The 27,085-nt window shown below is 44.2% G+C and overlaps 1 protein-coding gene across 8 annotated transcripts in view; it reads left to right on the forward strand.

Annotated features, from left to right (window-relative positions):
- Window positions 1–27,085, forward strand: part of ARMC8 (armadillo repeat containing 8) — a 156,244-nt gene that overhangs the window by 59,283 nt on the left and 69,876 nt on the right. For 6 of the 8 annotated variants that reach the window (XM_040357394.1, XM_040357400.1, XM_040357399.1 and 3 more), the window contains 3 exons: window positions 4,597–4,797; window positions 8,481–8,627; window positions 19,814–19,909. In XM_040357394.1, coding sequence (XP_040213328.1) covers window positions 4,597–4,797; window positions 8,481–8,627; window positions 19,814–19,909 — 444 coding nt within the window. The remainder of the gene's footprint in view (window positions 1–4,596; window positions 4,798–8,480; window positions 8,628–19,813; window positions 19,910–27,085) is intronic. The other 2 variants (XM_040357396.1, XM_040357397.1) reach the window with 1 other exon arrangement.

Below are 27,085 nucleotides of genomic sequence, written 5' to 3' on the forward strand. Positions count from 1 at the left end.
TGGGTGGTCTGGTTGACCCCCTCCCACCTGATACCCTTTTACTGACAAATCAAAGTAGCCAGGCAGACTGGCTTAATCTAATCAGATGCAGCCACTGTTTGAGTATTCTCTCAGCCACCTCCAGAAAAAGTCAGAATGCAATAGCCCGACAGGGGGATTTGTCAATTTGCGCTCGATAGCATGGCAGTCTCCGTGGTTTACTTGGGAAAGTTTTCCTCTAAGCAAGTTTTATAACTATCAACTGTAACAGATTTTAACAAGAACACAAGTTGAAACGCATCCAAAGCTAAAACCTTTGTTTTTTACCTTTTGGATAGAGTGATGAGGGGCAAATCTGTTGGGTTCTTCATACTGTCATAACCCTCCCTATTTGACCTTGTGGCCACTATTACAGGGACTGAATATGAGAAAAAAATACACATTCGGAATAGATAGGAGGGGACACTTGTTTTGTTGGCATTTGTCTCAGAGGGGATTTACCTTACTGGAGACATTTTCTCTTTCATTCAGTTTGTGTGTGAGTTGGGGGGGTGTATACAGGAGAGGAAGTGATGGGAAATCTCTCAAATGGCACACAGATGGCAGTAGAAGTTGACTACTTTAAAAAAATTAACCCAGCTACTCGTCTCTAGCCCTCCCTAATACATTTTTCTGTGTCCCATGCTCCACTTACTCTGTGTGCAATTTAGTTGGTAAAAACATAATGCTGGGCTGCCCACACCTGCACATGAATGTCTTCTGTGCTTGAATAGGAACAGTATCCTATTTAAGTTTTTATAGAATGTTTGTTTACAGAGGCGCACAGCGTGGCACTAGTTATTTATTGGCCCGGGCTGCAAACAACACAGAAGAATGCAACCATCAGGGAAGGCAAGTATGGACCTCCATGGAAAGGGGAGTATTGAACAGCTAAATGTGGGCAGGCATTGCATATAGCCTCCCAGAAGTGTGCCCTTTGTGCACCATCAGGGATGCAGCAGAGCGATCTGTGAACTCAGATCAGGGTACAGGGTGCCTCGATTGGGCACAGTGATCACATTACCAGTAGTAAACTGTGACTGTCATTCATGACACCATTGTTAACTACTGTGATTGGCCACTGTGATCACATGGTACAGGACAAATCACCGCTGTCACAGTAGTACTTAATGGCTGCACAAATGCAGCCGAACAGGGTAAAAAATTATTGCTTATTCAGGCATGATGGTTGTATAAGCATCTCAGTGTAAAAAATTAAATACCAAATCACTGCTTCAGAATAGTAAAGTGTTACAATAGTGACACTGCACTGCTCTGGTGACAGTATGTCACCAGAGCAAGTTCAGTGTTCAGTGTCAATATGATGATATTGTACTGCTGTAGCAGTGGTTTTGATATCATTGTATGTCTGTGTTGCCAGCCATTGTCTCTGATCACCGCCATGCAGTAAATTATCACCAGACCAGTACTGCCAATTAGTTTCCCTAATCCCCACCACACCCGTCATATTGTCCCTGATCACTGCCAAACAAGTCCGTGTCACCATAAGGACTTGTTCACATGTGCAATGCTTTCCGAAGAGCCATCTGTGTTTAGATTACTCTTGAGAGCATTTGACAGGCATTGACAAGGCATTGCATCACCTCCTAACCTCCTGCTTTAATCCCTTGGAACCCGCACAGGCATTCCCATTCATTTTACTGGGTTGCAATCAGAGCGTACGGGAGGTATAATTCCTGCCACAGCTGTGAGGCAAAGCATCGCAGCCGTGGCATGTGTACACCACCGCCGCTGCCTCTGCACCTAAAGAGATAGCAGTCGAGGGATAGTAAAACTACTGCTAAACCACAAGGTTTCCCTGCCCCCCAACCTTATGTAAACGGGCCCTAATAGTGCAGCCTAGCAGCACACTGCCAGACCAGTGTAGCTAGAATTTGTGTTCCCGTTTGCCGCCAGACCAATGCAGCAAGCAACGATTTTCTTGATCACTGCTACACTGGTCCAGGTGCCACCAGACCAGTGTATGCCAATAGTGTTCCTTCCAGCTCAGTTGCAGTGTAAGCAGCAATAATGTCCCAATTGTTGCCACACCAGTCCCAGTGTCACCAGACCAGTGTAATCTAGCAACAGTGGACTTCATCACCACCATACCAGAGTAGCGTTGCCTGCTGCCTGTACTAACCCTGGCCTGTTTTATGGACCATGTTTCTGCCTGCTGCCTCATCCAAACCTGTGCTTGTTTGCTGACCATGTCTGCCCTTCATCTAAATTGGCCCATCTGCGCGTCCTACAGACTACGTTCCTGCAAAACACCAGTCCCAGCCATCCCTGTGCCGACAGCTGCACTCCTGGAACCACAGGAACTCTTTTCTTCCTTTCTTCAGCCTCCTGTACTTCCTTGTCAGGGAACATAACATTCCTGGGGGCAGCTGCGTACCAGTAGGCTAAGCTTGCTTGGCCTATTGGAACTGTGTAATAAGTCTTTAAAAGGCCTTTATGTGTTTGCTTTCCAAAACATCTCATAGATATATCGCCATACTCGAAGAGTATCAATCTGTTTTGAGGTGTAATTCTGAGTATGCCTAAAATGTGTGTTTAGAAATATGTCATTTATTGGCAACTTGCGCCATCGTATCTTGGGGTGAAATATTTAGGCTGGCCGCTAGGTGGCGCTTCCATTGAGTTTAGCGTAGAATATGTAAATCACTAGATACGCCTATTCACGAACGTACGCCCGGCCGACGCAGTACAGATACACCGTTTACGTAAGGCATTTTCAGGCGTATAGTTATTCCATCAAATAGCTGGACTAGTAATGTTAAATATGGCCGTCGTTCCCGCGTCAAAATTTGAAAATTTTACATCATTTGTAGGGGTGCAACGGATCGTCACCGATCCGTGATCCGAACGGGTCGTTCGGATCGGCACACCCCGCAATCCGCGGAGCGCTCCGGAGCCTAGGCCTAGGAAAGTCCCCGGCTTCGGCCTAGCTCCGGAGTGGCGGCCCTCTTGCTCCACCCAGTCTGCTTGCCAGAGCCCAGCGTGACACGCCTCCCCGGGGCGGCGTGTCACGCTGTGCACTGGGCTCTGGCAAGCAGACTTGGAGAGGGAATGTTAGTGAAGCACTGGTTGAGAGGAGGGGAAAAAAAAAAAAAGAGCACAGTAGCAATTCACAAGGGTGGAATAAAGAGGCTGTTTGGACAGGACTTGTTAAAAGTACAATCTTGCTGACAATGACTATAAAGTGTGTGAAAATATATATATATATATATATATATATATATATATATATATATATATATATATATAATTATATATATATATCTTTTTTTTTTTTTTTTTTTTTTTTTGACCGATGAAAAGGGACTTTTTTTTTTTTTTTTTTTTTTTTTTGCTGATCCGAAAATGATCCGATCCGTGACTCCTGATCCGAGGATCGATCCGATCTGTGAGTTTTTTGATCAGTTGCACCCCTAATCATTTGCGTAAGTCGTCCGTGAATAGGGCTGGACGTAATTTACGTCCACGTTAAAACCAATACGTCCTTGCGGCATACTTTGCCGCAATGCACACTGGGATATGTACACGGACGGCGCATGTGCCGTTCCTAAAAACCGTCAATCACATCAGGTCAACCCATATTGAATTTGGGCGCGCTTACGCCCGCCGCATTTACGCTACGCCGCCGTAACTTAGCAGGCAAGTACTTTGTGAATACAGTACTTGCCTTGCAAACTTTTGGCGGCGTAGTGTAAATGCCATACGCTACGCCGCCGCAACTATGCGCCCGCCTACCTGAATCCAGCTAATCGTTTCATTTTCCAAAATATTGTGACAAAAAATTACAACTTCAAAAACTCACAATTCCTCTTACTAAATACCTTGAACGGTATCTCCAAAAAGGGGTAATTTTGGGGTTATTTGTACTGTCCTGGCATTTTAGGACCTTGATGTAATTAAAGACAATTTTTTTTTTTTTTTTTTTTTTCCATCTGTCTTCTATAGGGGAGATCTCCCTTCTCTTCCTGTCCCATAGTCAAAAGGGGAAGTGAGGGAATCCCATGGTGTCACCAGAATCATCGGGGATAGTGACCACATTGCAAGATTTCCCCTCTATTACTGTTCTGATGTCAACTCAAAATTTTAGATTTTTGTTTTCCTTTCAATAATGGTAAACAAGACAAATAGAAAGGATGAATCTAGTTAATGGGAGCACAGACAGCAATAACAACTGACAACTGTTCTAATCCCTCCCTGCTCTATCCAAATCTAAAAAAGGTTTGCCATTTCAAGAAATGATAGGTAGTCAGTACATCAGGAGTGATCGCTTTTCTGATTAAATACTGTATAGCATAGCTTGTAGACTTTATAGTTTTCACACAGACTGATTTTGTTTTGTTTTTTTCCCAAATGTAGCAGAATACATTTTGGCCTAAATGTTATGAAGAAAATGTTTTTATTTGCAAATGTTATAACTGACACTAAGAAATTATTATTATTATTTTCCTTTTTTATATGGCAAAAAAAAAAGAAACGGTGGCGATTAAATACCATCAAAGCATTATCTGTCTTTAATTTCATCATTAGGTTTACATGTACTGTATCCTTCTGTTTCAGACACTCCCCTGCTTGGTTAGAATGTGTAACAAAGAGCGCCTTCTAGAGGAAAGAGTAGAAGGTGCAGAAACTTTAGCCTATCTAATAGAGCCTGATGTGGAGCTGCAGAGGATTGCCAGCATTACCGATCATCTCATCTCTATGCTTGCTGACTACTTTAAATACCCCAGCTCAGTCAGTGCCATCACAGACATTAAAAGGGTGTGTATATATGACTGCCTATTTAGTTCAAATAAATTGTTCTGTTGCATGGAACTCACACACAAGGTTTCTTTTAATATAGTGAATCATCTGAAAATGCCTCCATATAGAAGTTAAATGTGTCCAGTATCTACATAAGAGATGTTTTGCTTAGGATTATATGAAAGGGCCCGTCTGTTTTAGTGTATATTACCTAGTAACATATGTCTGACCTCTGGGTGTTTTTTAGCTACATAGCATCATAGTTGTGTTTATTTTAGAGGTGTCAAATTATTTGAAGCAATACAGTTTATATAAGTTGCATATGCTGAATATTACTTGCATTTTCAAGTAGATACAGCAGTAGGCAGATTATGCTCTGAGTTTTATTTAAAAAAAGCATTAACAAGAGCAGTAGTGATGGCGGCCACAGTCAGACCACTAAAGTTTGCATGAAATGGGTTCTATGATTGGCACATCTATAATACATCCTATACAGGAAAACTGTTATAATACTAGGCTCAGCTGCTGGAAACAGCATTCCTACTATAACCCACAGTGCATCGCATTCTGTGAATGGAGGTGGGGCAGTTGAATGGCAGGATCTCCACTGCCTATTAACCGAACAGGATGCACTGTGGGAGACAGAGTAGTAGTTCTGTGGATGGCAGAAAAGACAGAAGGGAGTGGGCCAGCAAAGCTACTTCTCAGCAGCAGCTGCTGATGATGCTTTGGTGCCCCTTTATTTGGACTATTATGACTAGGAGGCAGAAAGGTTTGTTTGAGCATGTGACCGATGTGATTGACTGTCAGTGTTCACATGATCGAGACCTGATCCCACTGGCTCTCAAACATTACTAGCGGTCTTCAACAGCTCAGTAACTTTGTTGGGAGCATGCACCGAGTGTCCACCTGATTTGCCTCAACACACATGCATTATGTGGGTGGCCAGAGGTTAACCTTCACAGCATCGGAACAGAGCCACTTAAGACAGTATCTGTTGGCTATGACAAAGGCACTGCAAGAAAGATTTTAACCCGAAGCGGCTGCCTGCCGATGATAAAATACACAATATTACAATAAAAAAAAAAAACACAACATTTTTTGTATTTAATTGTATATTTTGATCCCTGAAAGATGTTGTTGGATCAGAATAGTCTCACACAGGAATTTACATTTTAGATGATTTATTTTACTACTTCCCCTATGAACTGATGACCAGTTTAAAAATGATTCCGCAAAATACTTTATTTTACAGCGCCCATGTGACTTGCCGGCGCTCTCCCTCCTCCATACGAGCACTACAGTGGGAGGGGCTGTGTTTCACCTCAGCCGGAGAGGAGGGGAGCGGCAGATAGTTACGTTTGTGTCCAACGGCACTGTAAAGAAGGTATTTTGTGGAATAATTTTTAAAAACTAAAGATACTGCACATTATCTCTTGATGTAAGAGAGGGGATTACATGTTTTTTTTACATGAGTAATATTAATGCTATAGTGGGTGGAAAGGAGATGGCTGACGCACAGACTGACACGCAGGGAGGGAGGGGGAGAGGGAGAGACTGTAGGATGACGAAGGCACATAAACTGACCATGGTATCAAGGACTCGGCAGCTATGATAAACATGGTCAGCTCTGAGGGGACGTTGGGACCAGGCAGGATCAACCAGGTACAGTAGAAGATACAAGGGGGCAATTGAAAAAGCAAAAAAAAAAATATATATATTCTACAGCTTTTTCCTTTTTAAAGGGACAGGAGCATAAGTTTTATTTTTTTTTCTGGGGGTAAAAATCCATCATAGTTACAACTTCCTCTGAGACAGAAAATAAGGAGAGATGCACAATTAGAGTTGTTGCCAGGACAGGAAGTGAGGAAGAATCTTCCAATGGGGGTCACCTTTTTCAGTGGCAAATGTACAAGAGATCTTTCTCTCACTTCCCGTTGCTTCGTCAAGAAAATAATTAAATTAAAGGATTTGGCTATACCTACATTTTACATTATTTAAAGTGGTTTTTAAATCTAAACCTGATCCCCTCTGTTTTATCATCATCTAAAGTACTTTGTGTTCATTTAAAAAAAATTGTAATCCCAAATACCTTCTCTCACAACACCGATGTGTGGTCATGTGACCTCCCTCTGCTGGCCTGCTGACTATAGAGGGTTATCTCGGCCCCTCCCTTCGCATTCCTTAGATCGGAAAAGGAAAACAAAGGAATATCACGTGACTGCACATCGGTGGTGTGAGAGAAGGTATTTAGGATTACAATAAAATAAAAACAAGACAGACACACACCACTTTAGATCTTCATAAAACAGAGGGGATGGCAGTTCTTTATTATCCTGACTTTACAACCACTTTAAGGTAAAAAATTATTAGCTACTGTTTCTACCTCCCCTTACCAATCAACACTTGCTTGTCTCCTCTTTATTGATCCAGCGCTGTCCCAGTGGCAGTTCTTCCCCTTCACTTTCTAGTCTCACAGGAGACTCTGACAGCAGAGGGAGCAATAGGCAGATAGGCTTCTGATGTCCGTCAAATCCTGTGGGGGGGGGGGGGGGCAATCTGAGGTTGTTTGTTATGTCTAACAGAGCGTGCCAACACGTGTCCCCAAAACACATGGCCTGCTATCGGGGGCACCCAGAGGAAGGAGATGCGGACGGTGCCAACGGGGGACAGCTAAATAATGGGTAAGGGACTGCTCTATGCAATATTATTGCAGAGAGCAGGTAAGTATTTTAATGAAAACCAAAAAAGCTTTAGTATCACTTTGGGGGCAGTCCACCGTTATATCCATATTCACCTGAGTGCAGGACAGCTGAATTGCCCACAGGCTTCTTTTGGACACTGATATTTTGGCGTATACATTGGTCCACCAACCTATCGCAACTATAAGGGAGTCTCATTAAAGTGGTTGTAAAGGCAGAAGTTTTTGTTCATCTTTATGCATTAAGATAAAAAGCATTCTGTGTGCATCAGCCCTCCTAAAACTTACCTGAGCCCCTCTCGATCCATGAGAGACTCGGCTGTATGAGACTTCCCCTCCTCATTGGCAGAGACAGCAGCAAAGCGCTATTGGCTCCTGATGCTGTCAAAGTCAGTGAGCCAATGGAGGGGAGAGAGAGGGGGTGGGGCCTGGGACATGGCTCCATGTCTGAATGGACACATGCAGCTGCGGCTCAGCTCGGGTGCCCCCATAGCAAGCTGCTGGCTGTGGGGGGCACTCAAGAGGAAGGGGCCAAGGGCGCCAAAGGGGGACCCGAGAACAGGAGGATCTGGGCTGCTCTGCACAGAGCAGGTAAGTATGACATGTTTGTTATTTAACAAAAAAAAAACAAGACTTCAATATCACTTTATTATATTTTTGGCAGAAAATTTGCAGTTTTAAGCAGAGTTTGGAAATTCAGCCTACTAGTGCCTGGCTTACAACCTAAATGGCTGTTTTGGATAATATATTTTAAGCATATTCATATGAAAGTGAAATATAAATATAAGCAGTTCCTTTGCACTTACATTCAAATTATTTCCTTGCTATAAATTCTGTGTGTGTTTTGTTTTTCCTAAAGAATGGAAGTCTCTTCCTTTTTTTTTGTTCATTGGTTTTATCAGTTGTGTTGCACTGCATGTAGGTTTCTCTTGAACTCCCATGTTTCTGCTCCTTGGTTAGAGCAAACCTGTCCTCTTTCCCCTCTTGTTGTACACTACAGCAGCAAGAAACAGGGCAACTTTGCACCGAGACAGACTCAGGAGGAGCTATAGACGAATCCTACTGCACTGCAGACTTTCTTACTTTTCCATTGTCACAAATGACTCCGCAATCACAGCTTGTCTCACCCCCATCTTCAGAGTCCAAAGTGAGTATAAACTATTTGTTGGTAGGTAGGTTCTAGTGTGTATTTTTTTTTTTTTCTGCTTGAGCATAGAAATGTGGCATTTTGCTTACTGCTGTAAGGGGGGGAAAAAATAGCACTCAAAAAAGCTTATCAAAGTGGTCTGATGCATATACATTACAGTAGGGTCCAAAACGACTAGGTATACGAAAGCATGTTTATTCTCAAACTCCAAAAAAGATAATCCTTTACGCTGATAGTATTAACTATTAAACAGTGAAATTCTTTTGAGCTACCATGTGATACCTATTAAGTAATCAAGTCAACTGCGTGCACTGATCACGTCCTCATATGACCATGCACAACAAATTAAAATATAGAGAAGAGTGCGGCGCTGTCTTAACCAAAAATTGTGATACCTTATTAAACAATAGATGCTTTTCAAATGCAAATCGTACAACTATTGCCTTATCCATTTTTTAAAGTGTCCACGTGATGAAAAGTACTAAAGTGCAAAAATATATTACAGTGTGTATATTTATAAACAAAGTCCTTAGAAAAAGTGCTTCAATGGTCTCACAAAAATGTGTTCCAGTGCTGCGTGCGATTTTCTTCATGCGTTAATGTACATATAAAGTCCATTTCAATTCCATCAAATCCATAAATTCAGGTGATAAAAATCAAACGTGCATATGTGTCTACTCTGGTGCTCCCCCTTCAGTTATGCGATTTGGCTTAGAGCGTGCGACCTTGCGGCTAAGCTTGGTCTAAACACACTTCTGAACCACCTCTGGGTTCAATGTGTATGCTGGGATCCTGGGCTGGTTTATGGTACGTTTTTTTTCACATATGGGTATAATAGAAGAAACTCAATAGTGTATTATTGTTTAAAAATATTTAATGATATACAACAACAATCCCTATATTGGGGTACTCACATTTAATGGGTGCTGTAGTGCACCAATCTATACAGGTAACGAAAGCCGTTTGTAGCCACTGAAGCGTTCTCAGCGTGGAGTGAACACACTACTTTCTTTATCGTACATCACGGGACACAGAGCGGCATATTCATTACTATGTGGGTTATATGGAGTACCTTCAGGTGATGGACACTGGCAATCTCAAACAGGAAATGCCCCTCCCTATATAACCCCCTCCCATAGGAGGAGTACCTCAGTTTTTACGCCAGTGTCTTAGGTGTTGGTCATGGTTTAGCTTGCCTCCACATCCTTGGGATTAGGTGGGCTAACCGGTTCTGTCCAAAGGCCTCAGCGCTAAAGTGGTCAGTAACCGGACCCCAAACCAAAGGGGTATAGCCCATAATGCTTTCTTTTTAGAGAGCTGGACCCTGGGCCCAGAACTTAGAAACCTTTGGGGGCCTGATGTTTCTGTTGCCAGAGTGCTATATGGGCCCAGGACAGTGGATCCTTCATAGGAACCCAGGGCCTGAAGGTCAATGCCCCACGGAGATGGGGGAAGATTGGGCCTCTTGCTTTGCAAAGTCCTGCGGCATGGAGCAGGTAAGTGAGGGGAAACTTGCGGAACTTGGTTCTTAGCAGGTTTTTCTGGGGGGTTCACAGGGGACATGCCTAAAGTTATGCGCTGCATCTGGCAAAGTAAGTCACATGTCTTAAAGATAGGATGGCTCTATGTGTATTCCCCATAAAAGGTGACCTCCCTGGTAGTATTGTAAACATTGAGAAAGAGGCCTGTGTGTGCGATTGCTGCCACGGTTCTTCCTCCTAGCCTGGAGACAGGACAAACTGCCTCCTCGTGTGGTCTCCTTCACCCCACCCCCCCCCCGCCGGCGGGCGCGCGCGCGCGTCCCCGTGATATGGGCGCAATTTCGCGCCGTTAGCTGAGGGGGGAAGGGCGGGCCAGCATGTTAAAGGAAGGGGCGGCCCTTCCATTTGTTCCCAGCTCAGTGTATGCTGGAACTGAGAGAGGAAGAGACCAGAGCGGCAGCACGGGGCGCCGAGGACACACAGTGGCCAAAACAGATATTACAGTCTTCAATAAGACTGTCCTGGAGCCTAGAGTTAGGCTGTTCTTTTCTATCTCAGCAGTTTTTTGGCAATACTACTAAGGGGGACAGAATGTTTTTTCTCTCTTGGGTTTGAAAAAAAAAAAAAAAAAAGGAAAAAGAACCATTAAAGGGAAAGAAGGCATTTTTTATCCCCCAAACGGGTTTTTGGGCAATAACTATTTATAGTTCCAAACACCGATAAATTAGCGGGCGTACCTCGGTATTGTACCATGGCATCTGGTTCAGAGGGTACAAGAGGTGGGGATTCCCCCAGAGAGTCTGAGGTCTCGGACAAAGTTATGCCGCTGCTTTCCCGAGAGGGAGCCTTGATGGGACCATCGGGATCTGGGGCTGGAGCTGGCATGGGTCAGTCCAACCCTAGGGTGGTCACGGACGAGGTACTGTCCACCTCCTTAAAAGAGATGGAAAAAAGAATGGAAAAGATGATAGCCAAGGCTATGCGGGGCAGAAAACGGAATAGATCTCCGTCGCCCGAGCGTGGACCCTCAGAGGAGGAGGTCCTTTCCGCAGGGGAATTGGACGACCTCTTGGACAAGGACCAAGCAGGTTCGGGGATCGAGGATCCGGATACAGGGGAGTCTGGGGCAGCCTCCCAAGGGGAGAGCTGGTGGGTTCAAGCCTTAACGGACTTGGTCCATAGTGCATTCAACTTGCCAGTACCAGATCTCCAAGTATCGACTGTTTCAGCTTTGGGCTCACTAAAGGTGCCTCAAAACAACGCAGTTTTTCCGATCCATCCTCTGCTAGAGGAAGTTATGTTCCAAGATTGGACCAAGCCAGATAGAATCTTTTTACCACCTAAAAGATTCTCTGCCTTATATCCTATGGAAGATAAATTTTCCAAGAGATGGGCAACCCCGGCGGTGGACGCAGCCATCTCATGTGTTAACAAATCTTTAACATGCCCTGTAGAAAACATACAGGTGTTCAAGGATCCGGTTGATAAACGCTTGGAAGCACTACTTAAAAGCTCCTTCACTACTGCAGGGGCAGTAGTGCAGCCAGCTGTGGCTGCGATTGGGGTTGCACAAGCATTATCGGATCAAACTAAGCAGATGCTTAAACTTATTCCTGCCCAGCAGGCAGAAGAATTTTCTGATGTCCCTAGGGCCATACGCTTTACGGTAGATGCGATTAAGGATTCTATCCAGCAAGCGTCACGTTTATCGTTATCCCTTATCCATATGAGAAGACTCTTATGGTTAAAGAGCTGGGAGGCCGAGCCCCCATGCAAGAAGCTCCTGGTAGGGTTCCCCTTCCATGGAGGACGACTCTTCGGAGAAGACCTGGATAAATACATTCAGACCATTTCAAGCGGCAAAAGTACTCTTTTGCCAACCAAGAAAAAGTTTCAGGGGCCTGCGTTTAAACGACAGCACTCCCCTGGGCAGGGGCCCTCTAATGCCAAACAGTATCGACGGCCTCCTGCAAGATCAAACTTTAACTTCAACAACAAATCGCAGGGACAGGCCGCTAGAGGCAAGAAGCAGTGGTTTCGCAAACCAGCAAAACCAGCCCCCAAGCCGACCTTATGAAGGGGCGCCCCACCCACGAGGGTGGGGGGAAGGCTGCGTCTCTTTTCAGAGGTTTGGGAAGCCAGCATTCCCGACAGATGGGTACGGTCTTCCGTGGCTACAGGCTACAAACTAGACTTCCTAAAGTTTCCTCCTCCTCATTTCCAGGAGTCAAGGGTTCCGAACGATCCGGAGAAGGGAGCCGCATTAATGACGGCATTGAATCATTTACTCTCCCAGGAAGTAATAGTAGAGGTACCAGTCCTAGAACAAGGGCTGGGTTTCTACTCCAACCTATTCATCATCCCAAAGTCCAACGGAGATGTCAGGCCAATTTTGGACCTAAAGATGGTAAATGCATACCTAAAGGTCCGCTCATTTCGGATGGAATCCGTGCGGTCAGCAGCTGCCACACTCCAGAAGGACGACTTCATGGCATCCATAGACATAAAGGATGCCTACCTTCATGTTCCAATTTATCAGCCACATCAAAGATTTCTACGCTTTATGGTGGCTTCGCGTCATTTCCAATTCGTGGCGCTTCCCTTTGGGTTGGCTACGGCCCCCCGGGTGTTCACGAAGGTCCTAGCTCCAATCCTAGCCAAGCTAAGGATCCAAGGGGTCACGATCCTAGCGTACCTGGACGACCTCCTAGTCATAGATCACTCGTCTCCTGGCTTGGAACGAGCAGTGGCCCTCACGGTCCAGTACCTCGAGAGGTTCGGCTGGGTCCTAAATCGAGAAAAGTCAGCATTCCAGCCCACAAGGCAGTTGGAATATCTCGGCATGAGGTTAGACACAGAACAACAAAGGGTGTTTCTACCTCTGATAAAGGTCAAAGCCATCAAGGAATTAATCCTACTGGTTCTAAGCAAGAAAGAACCGACTATTCGCCTATGTATGCGGTTACTAGGCAAGATGGTGGCCACATTCGAGGCGGTACCGTACGCCCAGAGCCACACTCGCATCCTGCAGGCAGCCATCCTGTCAGCATGGAGCAGGAGGCCACAGGCCTTGGATATCCCTTTGCCGCTCTCATCAAGAGTCCGACAAAGTCTGTGTTGGTGGTTAGACCCTCAGAATCTAGTGAAGGGGAAGTCTTTCAGCCCAGTGGCTTGGAAGATAGTAACCACAGACGCCAGCCTGACGGGCTGGGGAGCAATTTTGGATGGTTGCACTCGCCAGGGTACTTGGGCAAAGCCAGAGAGGCAGTTGCCCATCAACATCTTGGAGCTCAGAGCTGCTCGACTAGCCCTCAGGGCTTGGACGTCCAAATTGCAGGGGTTCCCGGTGAGAATTCAATCAGACAATGCCACGGCCGTGGCATACATAAATCACCAAGGGGGAACCAAGAGTCAAGCCACTCAGAGAGAGGTGAGCTTGATTCTCCTGTGGGCAGAGGCTCATGTGCCCTGCATATCGGCAATATTTATTCCAGGAGTGGACAACCTTCAGGCGGACTTCTTAAGTCGCCAGACTCTGTTGCCGGGGGAATGGTCTCTACATCCACAAATCTTTCAAACACTCTGCCAAAGATGGGGAGTGCCGGACGTGGATGTCATGGCATCGAGACTCAACAAGAAGCTAGACCGGTTCATATCCCGCTCAAGGGATCCAATGGCCTGCGGAACCGATGCGCTGGTTTGCCCTTGGCATCAGTTCAAACTTCTTTATGTATTTCCCCCGCTCCAGTTACTACCCCGCCTGCTGCGCAGGATCAGGGTGGAGCACATACCAGTCATCCTGGTAGCTCCAGCATGGCCCAGAAGGGCATGGTATTCACTAATCCTGAAGATGGTAGTGGGAGACCCTTGGACTCTTCCTCTATGGCCAGACCTGCTATCGCAAGGTCCGATCCTCCACCCTGCCTTACGGCATCTAAATTTGACGGCCTGGAGGCTGAATCCCTGATTCTCAGGGGTAGAGGTCTGTCTCAGAAAGTAATCTCTACCCTAATCAGAGCCAGGAAACCGGTCTCTAGGGTGATTTATTACAGGGTCTGGAAGGCCTATGTAGGCTGGTGTGAGTCCAAGCGATGGCTTTCTCGCAAGTTTACCATCGATAGAGTATTACGTTTTCTCCAGCTAGGAGTGGATAAAGGACTGGCATTAAGCACAATCAAAGGACAGATTTCAGCTTTGTCAGTGTGGTTTCAGCGGCGGCTGGCCACCCACTCGCTAGTTAAGACCTTCCTTCAAGGGGTCTTACGTATTAATCCTCCAGTTAAATCCCCGCTTTGTCCGTGGGATTTAAATCTTGTTCTGTCAAGTTTACAGAAACAACCTTTTGAGCCGTTGGCTGAAATTCCTTTGGTTTTACTGACAAGGAAGTTAGTATTTTTGGTCGCCATAGTTTCCGCCAGAAGAGTATCGGAACTGGCAGCCTTATCCTGTAAGGAACCATATCTTATTTTTCATAAGGACAAGGTCGTTCTCCGCCCTCATTCTTCCTTCCTACCGAAGGTTATATCCAGTTTTCATCTAAACCAGGATTTGGTATTACCATCCTTCTTTCCTAAACCTACTTCCAGAAAGGAAGGGTTGCTGCATACCTTGGATATTGTCAGGGCCATGAAGGCCTATCTTAAAGCTACAGAGAAGATCCGGAAAACAGATGTGTTGTTCATATTACCGGATGGGCCCAAGAAGGGGCAGGCAGCTGCAAAATCCACCATCTCGAGGTGGATTAAACAGTTAATCACTCAGGCCTACGGCTTGAAGGGGTTGCCTCCTCCGTTATCATTAAAGGCTCATTCTACTAGGGCCATGGGCGCCTCCTGGGCAGCACACCACCAGATCTCTATGGCTCAAGTTTGCAAGGCGGCAAGCTGGTCTTCTGTCCACACGTTTACAAAATTCTACCAGTTGGACGTAAGAAGGAATACTGATACAGCCTTTGGGCAGGCAGTGCTGCAGGCTGCAGTTTGAGACCCTCGGATTCCGGGGGCTCCCTTTTGAGTTAAATTTAAAATTTAAAATTATTTTTTCTCAACTAAGCTGGATTTATTATGATTTGAGTATATCTCTAAATTAAATCCTTTTGTCTTTGGAAGATGTTCTCCCTCCCCTCATTGTAAGCATTGCTTTGGGACATCCCACATAGTAATGAATATGCCGCTCTGTGTCCCGTGATGTACGATAAAGAAAAAGAGATTTTTAATACAGCTTACCTGTAAAATCTTTTTCTTGGAGTACATCACGGGACACAGAGCTCCCACCCCTCTTATGGGGACCATTTTGGGAGGCATACTGCTTGCTACAAAACTGAGGTACTCCTCCTATGGGAGGGGGTTATATAGGGAGGGGCATTTCCTGTTTGAGATTGCCAGTGTCCATCACCTGAAGGTACTCCATATAACCCACATAGTAATGAATATGCCGCTCTGTGTCCCGTGATGTACTCCAAGAAAAAGATTTTACAGGTAAGCTGTATTAAAAATCTCTTTTTCGTTACCTGTATAGATTGGTGCACTACAGCACCCATTAAATGTGAGTACCCTAATAATGGGAATGTTGTTGCATATCAAATATTTTTAAACTATAATACACTATCGAGTTTCCTCTTGTACCCATATGTGGAAAAAACGTACCCTAAACCAGCCCAGGATCCCAGCATACACACTGAACCCAGAGGTGGTTCAGAGGCATGTTTTGACCAAGCTTGGCCAAAAGGTCGCACACTCCAAGGTGAGCAGATAACTGAAGGGGGAGCACCAGAATAGACACATATGCACATTAGATTTTTATCACCTGAATTTATGGATTTGATGGAATTGAAATGGACTTTATATGCACGCATGGTATCGCACGCAGCACTTTAGTGCACTGGAACACTTTTTTTTGTGAGATCATTGAAGCACTTTTTCTTAAGGACTTTGGGCCAGATCCACAGCCAGCCGCCGTAACTTAAATATTCCCATTTAAGTTACACTGCCGGAAAATTTCTACCGAAGTGCCCGATCCACAAAGCACTTACCTAGAAATTTTCGGCTGTGTAACTTAAATCCGGCCGGCGCAAGACGTTCCTATTCAAATGGGGCGAGTCCCATTTAAATTAGGCGCGCTCCCGTGCCGGCCGTACTACGCATGCTCACAATGTCATTTTCCCGACGTGCTTTGCGCGGTTTTACGTTGCGCCGGGTTTTAAGAATCGCGACGGGCGTAAAAAAAAAATACGAGTTGCGGCGGGGAAAAAAAAAATTGGAAAAAAAAGACGGCGACGCGGGATAGAAGGGTCTACTTTTACAAGGCCTAAACAGTTTAGGCCTTGTAAAAGCAGCCCTAATTTTACGATTGCAAACTAATACTTACGGAGAAAAAACGAAGCTGAAAAGCTTTGTGGATCTCCGTAAGTGCTAATTTGCATACCCGAAGCGGCATTTCGACTCGAAATGCCCCCAGCGGCGGATGCGGTTTTGCATCCTAAGATCCGACAGTGTAAGTCCCTATCTATTGGAAACTGATTCTGTGGATCAGTTCCAAAGATAGAAACAGGGATACGACGGCGTATCCCTTTTGTGGATCTGGCCCTTTGTTTATAAATATACACATTGTAATATATTTTTGAACTTTAGCACTTTTCACCACGTGGACACTTTAAATAATGGATAAGGAAATAGTTGTATGGTTTGTGGTAAGGGCATCTATTGTTTAATAAGGTATCACAATTTTAGGTTAAGACCGTGCGGCACTCTTCTCTATATTTCAATTTATTAAACAAGTTCATCAGTATTTATTCACAATCAAGAAACTATTTTGAAAGAAATAATTAAGGAAATACAGTTCTTGCTGGTGTACCTGTACTACGTTTTGGACTGAACTGTATAACGGAAGGTTTTTTGGCATTGGACTGAACCGTATAACGGAAGTTATTTTGGCATTCCATGGGACCAAGCTTTTCTCTATCTTTGTGTAGTACATGTTGTTTTGATCTTTGTGTTTTTGATGGTTGTGTCATATTGAAACCATTAGAAATGAGTTACAATGAACCTGTGCCAAGACTATGGTCATATTTCTAGCTTACCCCTATTAGTCTGAACACATTTTTGAAGTTTAGAAACTTATTTTGTGAAGAATTGCACACATTTACTTAAACTCTGTTGGAGGTATTCACTGTGCCCTGTGATTATGCAGTGCTTTGTCACACATTTCACAGAGCCTGTTTTCTGGAAGACCAAGGTGCTGAGAGGAGGAACTAAGGCCGGCCATACACGATTCCAATCTTCCTGCTGAACCGTTTAATGGCCAGGCTGAATGTGCCAATTTGATGGCAAGCATTCGTTGCCTAAAATTGCTTTTTAATCATCTTCTAAATCTCATTTCTGACCATGACCATTTACAAAGAAAAAATAGCATTCTTTATCTAATGTGGTTTAAAATGCTGTTTCCCATTTTCTGATTTGAATTAGCTGACAACTCACATTAACAATTTTGGGCCTAAGTGTTGAATTGCAAAGCCCAGAGAAGCAAAGTTCATATTGGGTGTATGTGTGCAACCTAAATCATTTATTTCTTGGGGACTCCCACAGTGAGAGAGCCTGCTTTGGACTGCCTACTATGTCTGTAATGTTGCTTAGTTATGTAAAATTACTTGAACTTCAGACTAAAATATTCTGTTCACAACCCAGGATAACTCAAAATTCGCACAAAGAAGCAAATGTAGAGAACATTGCACTGCTTCCTGACTAAATTAGCTAAAGGTTGCAAAAAAATTAAATCTGTGAAAACTTATTTATGATGCACAAGTTCCAACAAACGTGCACATATTTTTAAGCTGTAGGGAGTTATTTTCAGGGTGTTTTTTTTTTTATTTTTTTTTTTAACAGGGTGTGCATTTTCCTATCTGTGCATATGTTTTATTTAACTACCGTAGGTGTTATTTAGATGCATCTGTTAGCTTTCTTCAACAATTTCCTCCTCCTTCTGGAAACCGTGGAGTCACTAGGGGTGACACCTTGTTGCTTTGCCTTTGCTCCTAGCAAACCCCCCCCCCCCCCCCGGCACAAATATCCACAATCTCCTCCTCCCTTCTTCTAGCACAAATCTTCCCCAATCCCCTTTATAGCACAACTCCTCTCTCTCATACCCCCCCCCCCCTCCCTATCATATACACCCATTTCACAATCCCCTACCCCATCACCATTACCTTTCACAGCATAAATGGCCTCCATCCCCCCTCCTGCATAAACAAATCTATCTATCTCTATCCTCTTTATGGAGAGACCTGGGATCTATTCAGATCTGGATCCCTCGTGTGGCCTCTAAAGCATTTGTTTAAACTGAAATTGGTTTGATCAGATGCTTTCACAAGCTGGTAATGACTTGTTTACAACAATCCAAAATCAGAAGTAACAAAATCCTGGTTGCTTCCAGTTTTGTAGACCATAGAGAGGATTATAGAGATGATTGGGGAACTTCTGTTCCGCCATCTCTATGGTCAGCCAGCCGAACCGCTGGTTTCAGTCCCGGCCTTCCTGGTGTAATCCGAGAACCCAGTAAGATACCAGGGGTGGGGGGGCCACTTTATGTCACTTTTGTTGTCACTTTTGTTGGCTCTTGCTGTACAGCCCCAATTCTACACATTTATATTTGTCCATCTCTATGATGGGTATTCATACTGGTCATTAAGAAGTCGCGGGAGGCAGGAAAGGGAAGGCAAGCTTTGGCACCATCAATACGTGCCAATTCTTTGTGTGCAAGCATCTCATACCTGTCGCTTCCCCCCCCCCCCCCCCCATGATGGAGGCTTTTAAGCTTCTCAATGTCTCAATGTAGCCAGTTACATAGACCCTCATTCATCAAACTTCAGTAAAGCTTAAAGCACATATCAAGCCAAATTAAAATCGACAAAAAAATAAATCATACGCAGTACATATATGCAATGCATACACATGTCCCTATATTTTTTTCCTTTACAGAAAAAATGCCTATTGATATGTCAGGAATGCACTCATTTATTTATTTTATTGTGGGTAGACAACACACAGCATTTTTGTGGAGTGGCGTCAACCCTGGCAATTTTGTTGTGGTTTTTGTTTTTTTGCTAAACTACTCAATCCCCAAATCCTAGGCACTAATTGACTTGTAGTCCCAAGGAACTGGGAGGGCTAAATCTCTGAACACAGGACTTGTACAAATGATGCAGGGCAGCTGATTTTCCAAGATTAGCACGGTTTTTAAAATATATTTATTTAAAATTGAGCAAATCGAGTTTGCATACAATCTTAGATGTGCTACAGTGGCTTCTCCGTTAATTTGCTCACCTGTGATAACATTGCTTGAGAGGTGGCTTTGCATGTCTTTTAGCTCTAATCAAAATTTTTGTCTTTCTAAGTTGGGCACAGCAATTTTTTCTTATTTTTTAAAGAATATTTAGCTATGATGCATATGAGCTTAAAAGTGGCATTTATTAGAATTCATTCTTGCAACAAATTAAAGCTAATTTCAATTACACACCATCACCACCAGCAGGCAGCACATGTTTAAGCTTTATTTTTTTTCTAAACGGAATGTCTCTAAGCCTTGGTTTTATGTCAGTGGTGCTTTTTAGCTGTTACAGTCGTTTGTGGGAGCTTTTGTTTTTTGAAGTATGACATAGATTGATATGATCATGTGGTTTGCTTGATGTAACTTCCTTCTTTTTTACTTCAGCTTGATCATGATTTGAAACACGCCCATGAGTTGCGACAGGCAGCTTTCAAGCTCTACGCCTCACTGGGAGCCAATGACGAAGACATCCGGAAGAAGGTGAGTCTGGGAGAGGGGCGACCAGCGGTCCTGTCCGCCAGCAGACAGGGTGTGATGCCCACCTGAAAAAGAGTCACAAGGAAGAGACTTTAACAATGACTGTCTTGTTTAAACGCCAGAAGCAGAGACTGTGAGGGTTAATGGAGCAATGAATGAATGAGGCTGTGCCTTTTTGGCTTTATTTTTTTTTTGCCTTTAGAAACATAGCCTAGCGTGACTGTCAGAGGATGACCAACACATTGCATTCCATTACGGTCTTCAGCTTTTAACCTTACGCATTACGTATGCATGAGTTCAAATTTAGTCTGTAGCTGGTCAGGTGTCTAGTGTTCTTAAAGAACGACCAACAGTGTCACAAATGTCCAAAGCTGCTTTTGCAAATAAAACACCTTTCATTAGCAGCTGGGCCTGCAGACCTGTGTGTTGCATTATCTTCTCTTTTTTTTTTTTTTTTTTGTCATCTACTTTTTGTTCAACTTTGAGAGGTAGATTGTGTGCAGTAAGTACATGTTGTTGGTCAAAATGTATTTTGAATACAGCAACAGAATTAAAAAAATAAATTGGTTAAGAATCTTTCTCCCTCTGGTCCAGGAGGACCCCAAATGTTGCAATATTTTAGGATATGTGTTCAAAGCCTGGGTGAGTCTAACCTTTTACTCCATGTTAACAGGTGGTCACATAATTTCATTTTTTTTATAGTTTTAAACTGAGGATAATTACAAGATACCTAGCCTCTAATCTTTGTAAACAATTTGAAAAGCTTGTGGTGAGGGGTTCGTTTTGCTGTGGTACCCAATGCTGTAGAGCATGGAAAAAGTACAGTATTGTATGCTCCTATTTTTAGGGCAAAGCTTTCACCCCACCCTCAGCAGCATATACTTACACTTTTTTGCTTGCCCTCTGACTACTGCCTTCTAAGAAGAAAGCTGAAGGATATACCGGTACTCCCTGGTATGGAAGAGCATGTAACAGCTCTGAGCCAATCAGTGTTGTCACAGGGGAGTCCATAGCCCTGTATGAGCTACAACTCTGGTGTCGTGTTGCTCATGTAAGGAAGGTAAGTATATGCGCCTGTGGAGGTCTGAATTAAAGTGAACTTTTTGTATTGCCCAACCTCTTGGGTCATTGCAAAGTTTGCAGAGGGTAGTTGTGTGTACCCTGTAGTAGTGCCTAGTCTATAGCTATTTCTTTTTTTGTTAAGATAATCCATTGAGACTGTAAAACTAGCCTGCATTTTTATCTGTAAAAGGAAAGGTCATGTAAGATTTACATCTAATGGACCTTTTATCTCTGTATAGCATAAAGGCAATGGCATACATCTTCATTTCATTGCTCGACATCGATCCACTAATATTCCTGTATACGGTTAAACCTAATCTCTAGTTTTCCTTTGCCTCCTCTTCTCTGTTATGGATTTCTCCCAAATTTGATCAGCTTCCATTATCTTTTAGTGTATAAACAGCCCATACACATTAGGGAACTAATGGTGCATGCAGCGGGTATGTTTTTGTTGCTGTATTGGATAAAAGCCAAAGTATGTTGTCAATTTAGGCAAACCTAGGTTGGAGTTTCATGTATATAGATGTAAACAAAATGTACAAGTTCATCAGATTTTAGATTTCCTAGCATGATTTTCACAAATGCGTGTATCAGTACTGCCTTGATATACTTTTAAAAAAAGTTGTTGGTAAGAGATTCCTACAACCTATTTTTGTCTGTCTATTGTATTGATACCTTACCACTTTAAGCAAATGTCTTGCATTGACCGAGACTGCATTATTTTTTGAGGGTTATTGCAGTGTGATTGTCTTCGTAAATGTTGTGCTTGTTTGAAACAGACCGAGTACTGTGTCAGACACTTCCCCATTCCTGCAAACTGAGAAAGATCGGAGTCCTACTGCAAACCTATTTTTCTATATTTGTTTTATGTGGATTGACTGATCACACTCAATGTAGCAGATTTTAACATGGAAATGTCTTTGGGATTGGGGTCCGATGAAAGCGGCCATTGCCTAAATTGTGCGTGCCATTTACTTTCAGTGAAGTAACATAAGAGTGTAGGTTTAGTGTGTCTAATGCAGAACTGACAGGTAATAAATGCTTCCATTAGCATCATATTATACAGGGGTTATGATTCCCAATGCAATGCCTTTAACGCAGTGTTTCTCAATTCCAGTCCTCAGGCCCCCCCAACAGGTCAGGTTTTCAGGATTTCCCTCAGATGAAAAGGCTGTGGTGATTACTAAGGCAGTGAAACTGATCAAATCACCTGTGCAAAATAATGGAAATCCTGAAAACCTGACCTGTTGGGGGGGCCTGAGGACTGGAATTGAGAAACACTGCTTTAACGTGAAACTAGCATGACAGTTGGAAACAAATGTAGCGCCTCCTTATATCACACTGCGCTTTTTTTTTTTAAATTCAGCAGAGACAATCTACACATACAGAATATCAGGTAGGTGAAACTTCACATATTGCATAATAATCCAGTCCACATAATCACTTTCCCTGCTCAGTTATTCTGCCCCCCCCCCCCCCCAAAAAAGAAAAAAAGAAATTGACTATATACAACCGCCCCCCCCCCCCAGGCATGAAAAAAAATAGAGTGGAATATTTCACTACCCCATCGTATAACTCACAGAACTAAGGCTGTACTCCCATACTCGAGTCCCCCCCCACCAGTTTATGACAAATGTGTAGCTCGGTCTCCATACTTCAGCCTTTACTCGTTCACCCCATCTACCAGTGTCTCCTTTGAGTCAACCCACCTAAACCAAATCTTCCTAAATTTCCTAGGACCTCCCCTGGCCTCATACATCATGCAGTAAAGAAGAATGTCAGCGTTCGCAACTTTCAGCCAGATCTCCAACGTCAGTCGTTCCGTGTGGATCCATCTCCTAGCTATAAGTTTCCTATCTCCAAAGCACAATATTATAAGGAACATCTCAAGGAAGAAGCATATATTGGGAAGGTCAAAGTTGTCTGCTATATATTCAGTCACCATAGACCACAATGGTCTCGCCTTGGCACATTCCCACAACATATGTCACTCGTTCTGCCAGCTGCCCCAACCGGAGGATAGAGAAAGTATCGCTAGACCTCAACTTGGTCGCTAGGGGTTCTATGGCCAGGGCAAACGGGAGTGGAGACAATGGGCACCCTTGTCTAGTCCCACGAAAAATGGGGAAAGGCTCTGAGATGATACCATTAACTTGTAATCTCACCAATGGTTCAGTGTATAGAAGTTTCACCCAGGAGATGAAAACCGGGCCAAACCCATAGGACTCCAGTAGCCAAAACAGGTAGGGCCACTCTAAGGAGGCCACCACCTGTGTCCCAGAGTTGTCGTCGTGTTTTAGCCTGAAGGTTCAGAAAAAGTACCCTACCTGGGATAAATCCCATTTGCTCTGCATTTACAAGCTTCAGTATCGCCATCTGTAACCTCCCCGCTATAATTTTGGCCAGGATTTTTGTGTCCAATTTTATCAGCGAAATCGGACGGTAGGAGTCACACAACCTAGCCCCCCCCCCCCCCTTTTGGGATCAGGAGCACCAGAGCCTCTCTAATGAAAGGTGGCAGTCTATCATCTGACCTGGCCGATGCAAACACTCTCAACAGGCGGGGTGCCAACTATCCCTAAAAGTGTCGTACCACTCCGAGGGGAAACTATCCAGATGAGGGGATTTCCGGGGAGCAAAAGAGGAGATTGCCACCTCCACAGCAATATTTTTTTTCCAGAATGGTGCTGTCTTCGTCAGTCAGTACTGGCAGATCAATATTTGATAAGTAGGTCTCTCCCCCCCCCCCCCCACAACAAAGTGCACGACACGTACAGTTCCCTATAAAATTAAGCAAAGATGTGTAAAATATCTCCTGATTCACATACTTCCACCCCGTGCCTGTCACATACACTAATATATACATAATCCGGTCAGGCCAGGTACACCAGCAGTCTACTGTTCTTGTCCCCAAACTCAACTATACGCCGCTTTTGAGCAAGTCTAAGTTTAGTGGTCTGATCGGTCAGGAAAGCATGGTATTCCCTAGTTTTCCCCTGCAAATCCAGCAATCTCTCCCTCCCTAGTCGGGGTCCTAACATATTCTGCCTCTGCCAGTGACACCTCTGCCTCCTCCTTTCATCTCAGTTGCGAGCTGCTTCTTGAACCCACTCGCTTCCGTCATGAAAACCCCTCTTAGATTGGCTTTGAAGGCCTCCCACTGAAGGAGGGGGGAAACCCACTTTCTCATTTAAGACCCAGAAGGTTCCAATAGTCTTGAGTAAATTCCTCCTGTAACCAACAGCTTCCATGCGCCAATGGCGGATCCCAGGTTTAGGTCCCGACCTAAGGTCTAGTACAATGGGAGAATGGTCACACTGTGCTCTAGGAAAATATGCAACCTTGCTCGCAAACTTCAGGCCACCCCCCTCAGCAAGGACGGTGTCAATTATTGACATTAATTTATGTTTCAGAGAAGCAGAGTATTCCTTGGTGTCTGGATGATAAAACGGCCATACATCTTGGAAGCCATAGGTATACAACCATCCCACCAATTGGGCCGGGAGTCCCAGGAGATGCCCCCCCCCCCAGCCTATACATAGTCTGATCCGACACTGCATTTAAAATCCCCTAAAATGAAAAACCTCCCTTCCGCTATCTCATACGTAGCCTGTAACATATCATCTAGATGAGAAAGTGTGAAGGGAGTGAGTCTCCTGCATCAGAATCAAGTGTGGTTTTATATTTCTTGATATAGTTAAAGACTAGGAAGCGTTTAAATTTAGAATTGAGGCCTATGACATTCCATGACACCATTCTAAGATTTACTTCCATTTCTAATGATTCCAGCACAGCCTGAGAGCAGATCACCCCCAATAATGCAGGGGAGGGTACCAGGGCTTCGGGGCTTCCCTCACACCAGGAGCCCACCGATAACATGGGAGACATACTGTAACATATCCAAAGATTAGATACTTTCCCCATAAACCACAAAGAACTTGAGTCCAGGTATAAAAATCTTGCCCATGAAAAACAAAAACACAAACATACTCGCCCACACCCTGCACCCAGCCCCAACTTGCCAGGCACTTATATCTAATAACAGCTAACCAAAAAATAAGGTAAACTGATGTGAGGCTTATTCAAAACCCCACAGGTCCCAGCATATGAAAATAACCCAGTCTCTAGAGCGATACAAATTACATCCAAAAACACCCCTTAAAAAATAAAAGGGGGGGGGGGGGGGGTAGCACACTTTTTGCGATGTACAGAACAATCCCCAGATCCCTTTTTGTAGAAGTGGGTTTAAAGAGCAATACAACTGAACAAGAAGACAAAAGAATAATTGCATAGTTGGTCTTTCGAATGGCAGGTCAGACAGGGTAAAGGAGTATATTCCTGAGTAATGTATCAAGAAAAGGGTAGCAGTAAAATGAGCATTCATCTATCCCCGCAACCCACCACCCCTGGGCCACACTCCCTCATCCCAGCAGACAGCAAATCATCAGAAGGATACTTTGGAGGAGGCTGAGAACCTCCTCCCCTCGGGTGACCTCTGGCATCCAACCATCCGGAAGCTTCCACAGGAGTAGTGAATAAGAAAACTTTGCCATTATCCACAACCCACAGTTTTAACTGGGTATAGCATGCTGTAGATCATTTTTGGATTCCTGAGGTGTTTCTTCACAGGCTGGAAGCTGGCTCCCTGTTTCTGAGTGGCAGCTGAGGAAGTCGGGGTACATCAATATCTGGTATCCATTAAACTCCAGCTCTGGGCCAATCCTGGCCCCTCTCAGAATATTTTCCCAGTCATGGAAGTGTAGAATTTTTGCTACCATAGGGTGAGGGACAGCATCCTTCGGTGTGGGTCTGCCAGGAACACGTGCCCATTCAATGGCAAACATTTTAATGAAAGTCCCAGGCTCCATATTTTCAGTGAGCCAACCCTCCAAGAACTTCTCGGTGTTTCTCCCCTCCACACCTTCAGGAAACCCCGCTAGCCGGATATTATTCCATCTCATACGATCCTTCTTGTCAACCATTTTCAAAGCATGTTCAGACAGGGCCTTTTTTTTTACATCTGTACGTCAGTGTCCATAAGCCTTACAGTATCTTTTAGACGCAATACGTTGATCAATAGCCTGAGCCTTTTCTCTTATCTGCATGTCATGTTTTTACGCAAGAGAATTCAAGCTTGAGCCAAAGTGGCCAATAAACTTATTCTGGCAGCCCTGTATAGCAGACATGATCTCTGTAAGGGATGGCTCATCCACCCAATGCTCCTCCCAGCCTGATTCCCCCTGGTATGCTGCTCCAGCTTGTCCAAAGATCTCCCCCTCCACTTTAACTGTGCCCTCTGAGGTCTAGGACCTGATTGCCGTCAGGAGATGCTGGCTGTTCTGGGGCCACGTTGCTCACCTCCCAGCCATCGGCGCCATCTTGGGATCCCCATGCGAACCATGCCAAATGTTCCCCGGCCGTTTTTGGCAGTGGTGGCCCATATTTCACCAACTTCAGAGGTGTATGCAACCGTCCTGTACACATTCCACCGCAATTCAGACCAAAATCAGGCAAACTGCTCCCAGGATCAGGCCAGGATAAGGGGTCTATGGATGGAGCTCTGTCTCTGCTGTCCTCACATGCTGCCTGCCGGTCCTGGCATTTCCCAAGCCTTTTTTCTGTTGGGACAAACTAATCCCTAAACTAATATATATATATATATATATATATATATATATATATATATATATATATATATATATATATATATATATATATATATATATATATATATATATATATATATATATATATATATAAATATTTTGGGGGGGGGGGGGTGGTGGTATCCAGCATTCTGTCTTGACTCAATCCATTTTCTAATCCCTGCATCACCTCTGCCAAATCACAGTGGCGATCCCCCTGCGTCTCTAGAGACTCTCCTACCACAACTCTACGGTGACAAGTTTACCAATCTTCACTCCCTGATTGATATACAGAACATTTCCTCTCTACCAACCTCATTTGAGAGCCTGGTTCTACAGGATTTGCACCTGACATCTATGCCATTCGCCTCTCTTGCACTCATTCCTCTGTCCCCCGTTACACCAATTGGTGGTCAAATGAACTAGGGGTTCCTCTGTCCTCAAAGGATTCATAAAAAGCCTTTATTTTTAA

This window comes from Rana temporaria, chromosome 6 (assembly GCF_905171775.1).
Source record: "Rana temporaria chromosome 6, aRanTem1.1, whole genome shotgun sequence".
Lineage (NCBI taxonomy): Eukaryota > Metazoa > Chordata > Amphibia > Anura > Ranidae > Rana > Rana temporaria.